The following is an 8,513-nucleotide window of genomic DNA, read 5'->3' as shown; positions in this document are numbered from 1 at the left end:
ATGGAATTGATGACCACCCTGTATTCCACCCACAGCCCAAGGACATGGAGTTCTTCCACACCACCTGTGTGAAGTGACCAGTGTTCACTGGGAAGCCTGGCTTGCCCCAGTTGTATTTTGTTCGCTCAGACCCCCACATGTTGACCAAGGCGCCCCAGTTTGTGAAGCCAGTGCTTCCGACGAGGTTCTCGCCTGCACTCTGTAGGAAGTAGTTAGTATATTTTAGATTTTGTGATGAGGGGCATGCAGGGGAGATGACCCCGGGAAAGAAAAGTACATCGTGTGACCAATTACATGTATTAGCCCAGTTTTGGGCCTTCTGCGCAAGATATTTGTTCCAAACCAGCGGCCTAGCGCCATGTTGATCACGGAAGAAGTTATGTGCAGCCATCATTTCTCCCTTAAAGTCATCGCTATTTCGACCCTCCACCTCTGCTATGGAGGCTGCGGCCATGCCCGTTATACTGAGAAAACAAAGGGCGTCGAACAAAAGCATTTCCGCATATCAATCAGAATAAGTTCAATTTATGCTCACATTTTACGGGGAAAGGAACCCTCGCAAAGACAGTTACAAGCATGTGTTATTTCCGACTCGTAGTCAAACCTGAATAGTTCAAGACTTAAATTAGGCTTGTAACTAAGTGTTCTTCCCGAACGAGCTTGGTAATCTCCGAAAATTTCGAACAATTTCACGGCCTTTTTTATTTAAATATTTCAGACTCCTTTTAATAATTTTCACATCGGGGACGTGGCTAATAAGAACCTGAATTCCACATCCTGCACAAGTGTATGTACGAGTGTATGTACGAGTGACATGCAATATGATATGCAGGCAGAGAAGTATGTATAACCAATAACAGATTTCATTCAAACTAAGCCTACAATAACCACAAATATCCAGACTCACCGAAGGACGAAACGAGCAAGCCTCGTCTCAACTGATCAACAAGTAACGTGGGACAACCCGTCCGGGGTCTGGTCAGCCCGGGGTCGAGATTGTTAACTCTCCGCGCAGGTCAACAAATCAACCTGATGGAATAATGATAATTGTACTATAATGACGACGAGAATTCGAGAAATAATTCCCATGCTCGCCTTCGTAACTGAAGTGGTCCGGTAGCTATCAGTACTGCTCAACACCAGATTTCTGCAGCGATTTTGGTCCCAACAGTAGAAGCCTTGGGGTGTTACAATTGGTTGGTCCCAACAGTAGAAGCTATCACGGGGCGAATCTAAGGTGCTAGTAGTAACGTAGTTGTGCCTTAAGGAGGAGGGAAGAGGAAGCTATCTAGACTACAGCTTTATGGTGCGCTAATGGTCTGTGCTCATGTGAGTGTCTTAGACAAGTCGTGATGGTGCTGTGACAGAAGCCTTGGGGTGTTACAATTGACTGCCAAGGACTAAAATATCTGAACCTTGCTACGAATCCCCTTCAATAGTAAGACTTGCGGCCTCATGTCCAGACTTTGTATGCTCACCAACTGCCAGGTTCGTCACCAATGGCACCAAGGCATTTCTGTGCACACCTCCAACAGCATGAACATGGGGAGAAAAAGGCATACACCCCCAGGCACACCCGTATCCCCAGCAGCCACCAAGTAAGTCATCATTGTTTCCTGGCCATAAGTGACCTCACACCGCTTCCCGACTAGCAGATAGCCTGGCATCACAACCAACCACCCCACCGAGGCCATCCCAGCACCTGGGACCTCACCCGCTCGGTAGTGTTCAACTAGTGAGTCCTCCTCTCTAACACCCTCGAAATATTTATATTTGACCAGTAGAAGCGACAGCCGGCGAAAGTCCTGCACTTTATATGTGTCAGTCCGATATGCGCAATACTTCAGACAACTCGAGGAACCCTCGCGCACTCTTGTCATCGCTGAATATTACTCAGGCAATCGCTATCCATGGCGCTCACAAATACCACCATTCTCCTAGTCAACGCGTATTTCATTTTTAGTTATATTGCAATAATTATCCGCCGTCTTTCTTCCACCCCCTGGCCGGTTTCCCGGGCCCCAAATTCGCCGCAGCTACTAGCTGGTATGCGTTCTACTACGACGCAGTCAAGGGTGGGCAGTTTTATAGGGAGATGAAGCGCATGCATGATAAATATGGTAAATATTTGAAATATCTCTTCATTTCATACCGATTTTTGATTGAAATGGGTCCATAATATCTCTTTCATTCCGATTTTTGATTGAAATGGGTCCCCAAAAGTGACCTGGAGGAAAAGAGATAGCTTTGGTCGCATTTGCACTCTCAACAATGCAACTGATCCGCCCCCAACGTAGGCCCTATAGTCCGCATCAACCCCAAAGAAGTTCACATCCTCGATGCAAGTTTCTACGACGAAATCTACGCGCCGGCCTCAAAGAGGCGTGACAAGTACGACCAGTGGGTTGTCTTCCCCGATGTTCCCACCGGGGCTTTCGCTACGTGCCCGCATGAGCACCACCACATTCGACGGCAGGCTTTAAACTTATCGTTCTCGAAGAAGGTAATCTACGAAATCGAGAATCTATTAGTGAACAAAGCGAGACGTCTATGCAGTCGTTTCGAAAAGATGGCCCAAACCGGGGAAGAAGTGCGTATCGATGCCGCCTTTTTTGCTCTTGCAAATGACATTATCACCCAGTACACGTTTGGCGAGTGCTACGACTGCCTCACAGAAGACGACTTCCGGAAGGATTTCAAGCGGATACTTTTAAGTGCTGTCGAAACCGGTGCCTTTGTTCGACAATTCCCCTGGTTGGTTGGCTTTGTGCGGCGCATCCCGTTCTGGGTATTGGGGAGGATCAGCAGAGGTTTCGCCACCATTCTGAACTGGGAGAGCATTGTGCGCAGGAGAGTTGAGACTTGGATGGCGACGTCAAAAACGGAGAATCAGACCGAGGTTACGTCAGTCTTTTCGAGATTGCTAACCAGTGACTTGCCTGACAGCGAGAAATCCTTTCAGCGGCTGGTTGACGAGGGCAAATCGCTCACGGGTGAGGGGAGCGAGACAATATCATGGACGTTGACACTACTCATCTGGTACGTGACGCAGGACAAGGAAATTCTTGAAAACTTGAGACAGGATCTCAACGACATGCCTCGTGGTGGTTCAAGACCTTCCCTGCTCAGTTGGATAGACAAGCGAGCATATCTAGTAAGTTACGCAGAACACGACATGTTTGCACAGGTTCCACGCGCTGACAGAAAGTTGTGAAGGATGCAGCGGTCACTGAAGCATTGAGGCTTAATTATGACGCCCTCGGCCGCTTAACCCGTGTTGCCCAAGAGCCGATTCAATATGGTGACAGGGTGATTCCTCCCGGCGTGAGTGCTGCTCAGCGTTGAGCAAGCGACCAAACATGCTTGGCAAGCTGATGAGAATACAGACTCCTCTCAGTTCGACCAACTACTTCGTCCATACGGACGGAACGATATTCCCCGACCCCTCGAAGTTTTCGCCTGATCGTTGGCTTGGAGGGCCAAGTCCTCTTAGAAAGCATATGGTGTCGTTCTCTCGGGGGACTCGGCGATGTGTGGGTCAAAAGTGAGCAATCTCCCATCCCGACCACATATAACACAATTACACCCGAATACGCGCTAAGAAGATACCCAGTCTTGCCCTTGCAGAACTGAAGCTGGCCGCAGCACGGCTGGTCACTCGATATGACTTTAAATTTGTCAGTACCGATATGGACATATTGCCAGCCCGTGACTGCTTCATACCTCAACCTTACGTTGGTACCGGCGGCGTACGAGCCAAAATCCTTAAATTGTAGCTCTGTATTGTATAGTATCACTATCACCCCAATCTAGCCAGAAACAGAGTCTGCAGTCATGCAGTCGAATCACGTTATCAAAGACCAAGCTTGAGGTTCAAACAGTCCACCAAAGTGATTAACTCCCTGTGATGTATACAATTGAAAATGTTGGATCATATCATGGTCAGGTGGTCTATCGTCAGCGTTGTCCTTGTGCTACGGAGTACGATCATGCAGCATGGAGTCGGTGGATGTCGCGTTTTGCTATATAATAGCAATTAGTTACTTACATACCACACTTTACCGTAGGGGACTTGGCGCCAATTGCAACAGGTCTTCCTTTAGTACAGTACATGCCGTTATAAAACAATAATAGGGTCTAAAGGTCAAATTTCGCTCATTCACTTGCACTTACAGCTGTCCACGGCACTTCAAAGACCTTCATCTGAATCTCATCTCCGCAGGTGTGAATCTTTGGCTGAATCAACAAGATCAAGATCCCAATATTCCTTTCTGATGATGGCCTAGTGCCATTCATAAATCCCCAGGTAAATTCAAGAGGTTCTGGCGGCTCCCAGGACCAAAATTCCATTACCTGGACACACCTGCCCCTCTAGACTCCAAATTCTCTTGCCACGATTCAGCAGCGACATCATGAGGACTAGTACCTTGTCTACGAATGATAGTCACCCTGCAAGACGGTCAGAAGGTCAGAAGATCAGGTTTCAGTCACAGCTACCCAGAATCCCATGTACATGATCTGTACTTACCTTGAAATGTGCATATTCAATCGTTTGGTTATAAATACAAACCAGTCCTCAGCGTGCGACCATAGTACTCGACATTCTTCCACGCTCTTACGTGGAATCCACCACGACCCATCCCGTTGCACATCGTCAAACAAGTCGCTATAGTCCGCTCTCGATGCGGAAAACGCCTGCTCCATGAAAGTCTGTCTCCGATCGTTCTCTTCATCAGCTTTGGACAGCTATAGTTGGCCAAATACGACACGTAAAAAAGTCCCTTCCTCTGCATCTATGAGGAAAGCGCCCATCACCCTCTCTCGCGCAATACAAACAGTGCCAACCGTTATGTTGCAAACGGGAGCCAGATCAATACCCGTCATGTAGAGAACACAAAACCTGGAAACCAGACCTCTCCGCCAAACGAAGCGGTTTCGAGGCCCAGCAGATGGATGTTATGAGCAACTTGAGGTTGAATGCTTCAGAACTGTTACGGAGGGCATTGAAATTATTCGCGAAGCTCTTACGGTAACGAGCCTAAACCAAACCGTGATATCATCTGATAGCTGCCACGGTGGTTATTTAGTAAACCGCCCAGCCATCGCCATATGTTGCTATGTACATTGTTTTGTGGGCATCAAATCTGAAGCCATGATACATATGTCACATTATGAGATTCATTGTTAACTAAGCTTGTTCATAAAATCATTATTCTTGTTGTTCCTGGTGCTGCAGACTCCGTCTGCAGCTCTCTTTTTAATACCAAAAAAACTTCCTTTCGTCCGAATTTAACTTTCGGCTAAGTTTAGTCATGATAGCCGACGCTGTGACATCCAGCAATTACACCAAGCTCTGCGACTTCAGTCTACAGAGGCATTATCCGACAACATAACACTCGAATGTCGAGCAAACCAAATTATTTTGTGGGGCTCTTTGAAATTGTCAAGTCACCGAACCGGTCAAAGTAGTCCTCAGATTTATGAGGTGGAGGGGGAAGCTTGAAATGAAACACGGAGTCACCAAACAGGCCGGTGACTAGTGGCATAATATTTTGTGGGGCTTCTTGGTCTTTTCGGTAACGACCGTGGCTGGTTCCAAAAGTACCTTCCTGATTGCTCCATAAACTGGCAAAATATCTTGTGAGAACCGTGACCAATGCTGGCCACGTCTTGAATGGCGCACGAACTATCTCCTGAAAGGATTCCAGCATGTGATTCACCGACGTTATCATAATTTTGCTGGCGTAAGCACCGACCTAGTGCAGCTGAGAGTCTAACCCATGCAGTACGAAGACTACACGACGTACGCGAACGACGGGAGGAATCATGTGTCAAACCACCTTCTAAGGCTAAGGGTATCTTCGGGATCCGGAGATCACAATGAGTCTGTGGTTCCCAATCGCTTTCCTATTCAATTTTGATTCGATCAAGTCGAGCCTCGGTCAACCCGCTTAGCTACCCTATACCTGGAATTTTCATCGCCTGCGAACTGCCTTCACCACATATACAATGGTTCCCGTAAGACAAAGATGCGACAGAGATGATGAAGAGACTATATTTCACGCTACGCGATGAATCCCAGACATGATCCGCCGAGACTCTGGCGTTCAAATCGACATTAATACAGCCAGAGGTCGCTCAAGCACTTGCAAGACGACACTAAGACGGTCCTCTAAACAATCTAATTCGGCTGCCGGCCCCAATCGAGTCACCGTGGATTCAAATTTGCATTTTCACATCAGTGGCTACCAAGAACAAGAAAAAATGGCTTCAAGCAGTACTATTAACGCACGGGCGATGAGATACACGGGCAATGCCTACAACTGCTTGAAATCCAGTGGTCTGCGCCCCTCTGTTGCCGACAGCTGCCACGAGGACATCGATGGCCAAGAAGCCTTCAGCAGCCGCAACTGGGGCAAGAGAGAAAAGACAGTTCACGACCCTCGGATAAGTCCTGAACTTGGCCGCAGAGTTGGGAGATACCCATTCACGTCTCCACTCGCGAGCTGGGTCGTTGATGCCTTCATCAATTATCAGCCTTCCGAAGCCGCCACTGACCTCGTGAGGCGGTTCTCTGCAGAGCTCCACGAAGCCTTTGGAAAAGAGAGAATGCAAAGCAATGGGCTCCACAACCTCATTCTCACCGAAGTGATTTACCAAATCACCCTGGAAGTTGGTGGCGAGATCTTGCTTGCCGCAGACAAGAGTCCCAGTTGTGTCGACGTTCGTGACGAGTATCACTCTTCGCACGTTGCTGGAGACGACCATTTTGTACCTTGGGGCAAACTGCTCACCGGGCTTGACTGCGACCCGCCAATCATCTCCCAGTTTCCGTTCTATCTTATGATGTGCCAATCGTTTGGCCTCGAAAGAGAGTCGTCTCGGGGAACTATGTCTACTCTGCTCTGACTGGAGTCGACTGGGCAAAGGGCAAGAATGCCTACAGCGATCGATTCAAAAAGTTTGAAAAGCTTGCGCGAAAGGCTGTTGTCGATCTGGATGGCAAGTTTTCCGGGCAGGACCGATCGTTCTGGCGCTTCTCCCTTGCGTACTTCAGTGCCATGGACCAGGCGGAGACCTCCAAAGAATTTACTACTCCGCAGGCGTCGCATATCAGAACTGATTTGGATCCTTACCTCCTCATGGCCGTTCGTGGGTTCGATACTATCGGGTCTGCCTACATGTGCAGTGATGGCGCTGCCTTTTTCGACAAAGAAGGCATGGACTCCCTCATTGGGTCGGCTGTCCCGAACGATGTTATGGATCTTCACACGGACATTTTGACCGGTGAGACTCGTAACTTGCTCCGTTTATTGTATCCAAACAGCTGGTCAATAGAGAAATCGGTAAAGACCATGTCCACCGTGTTTTCTGGCATGCTGTGTGAGCTGTTCCGCGGTCACAAGCGCGCTAGGCTAGAAAACCGCGAGGACGGTCGCATTGCCGCAACATCCCCCGCCTACAGTTTCTGTCGGGCTCGACATCGCCGTATCTTTGAAATCATAGAGGCATACACCGACAAATATCCCGAGTTCTGGGACTGGACTCGAGAGACTTACCGGCTTGCCAAGGAGCAAATGACCAAGGCTGGCCTCAATGAACTGCCCATTCAAGCTCTCTACAGAGCTCTCAATCAGGATTCGCTTCCTGAGTCTCCCCACAATGAATTCTACGACGGATACTTCGACATGATCGAGAAAAGTCTTGATGGAATCGACCAAAGTGAGAACCGTGAGCAGGTCAAGAGGGCCCTGGGTGTTCAGAACAAGCTCGGGGAACTAGTATGTGACATCGACAACTTGTGGAACGTTCAGCTGCTCGAACATGACAAGACGTCTGGATGGGGCCGTGAGTTTGATGAGAAATCAGATGATCTTTTCAGGCAGGTGGGCGAACTTCTCTGTACCAGTAGCCGCGCCGACACTAGCACCGGATGGCGTATCCCTAAGGAGGTGTACAGGTTCGCTATCGCGTATGGGCGTCTGAGCATGAGTCTGTCGTACATTGCCTATCACACCATTGTTGCCATCATTCTGACATATGGAGTCGTTTCCACCCGCTGAGGCCTTAAACGGAGTGCCACATGCGTATGCGGTCAGTTTATGTAGGAGCTAGATACTAATAATTGGGTTAAAAAATGCATCTAACTAGTGCTCAGTTGCATTCCATATAATGAGGGGGTTCAGTACATAGTGCGAGTATTAAATGCTATGTGGGCATATGCTGCCGAAGCTCTCAATGAGTCAGGTGACGGCCAGCGATTTTTTTTTTTTTTTTTGTGACTAAAGTGAGTAATAAAGGTCCCGAGAAGTCCTGCGCACCGAAACCTGACCAAAATACATCTCACGGACGCGTGTACCGATGGCAGCTGTTACAAAGCCATAGACTATGACAGGTGCTGAGAAGTAGTGTGTCCTACCGCATTGTGGCAGCGCTTCATTGCAATTGGGGACAGCCTGGTTGGAAAGCTTTTTTCGCGCCTTTGTTATGTTCTTGTTATAACGTAACGAATT

At 48.3% G+C, this 8,513-nt stretch overlaps 2 protein-coding genes across 2 annotated transcripts; both read left to right on the top strand.

The window, feature by feature from the left end:
- Positions 1-1,499: 1,499 nt before the first annotated feature.
- MAA_00911 (Cytochrome P450 CYP58T2) lies at positions 1,500-3,345 on the top strand (the record flags this gene model as incomplete). The annotated part of the gene is made up of 4 exons (XM_007818909.2): positions 1,500-1,598; positions 1,964-2,120; positions 2,298-3,154; positions 3,205-3,345. The coding sequence occupies 4 exons, from the start codon at positions 1,500-1,502 to the stop codon at positions 3,343-3,345; spliced, it is 1,254 nt and encodes a 417-aa protein (XP_007817100.2).
- A 2,919-nt stretch (positions 3,346-6,264) lies between these two features.
- MAA_00910 (uncharacterized protein) lies at positions 6,265-8,063 on the top strand (the record flags this gene model as incomplete). Its single annotated transcript, XM_007818908.1, has 2 exons — positions 6,265-6,771; positions 6,873-8,063. The coding sequence occupies 2 exons, from the start codon at positions 6,265-6,267 to the stop codon at positions 8,061-8,063; spliced, it is 1,698 nt and encodes a 565-aa protein (XP_007817099.1).
- Positions 8,064-8,513: the final 450 nt, after the last annotated feature.

Source organism: Metarhizium robertsii (assembly GCF_000187425.2).
Source record: "Metarhizium robertsii ARSEF 23 chromosome Unknown MAA_Scf_8, whole genome shotgun sequence".
Taxonomy (NCBI): domain Eukaryota; kingdom Fungi; phylum Ascomycota; class Sordariomycetes; order Hypocreales; family Clavicipitaceae; genus Metarhizium; species Metarhizium robertsii.
The sequence above is the reverse complement of the archived record's forward strand: the minus strand, read 5'-3'. Positions and strand labels throughout refer to the sequence as shown.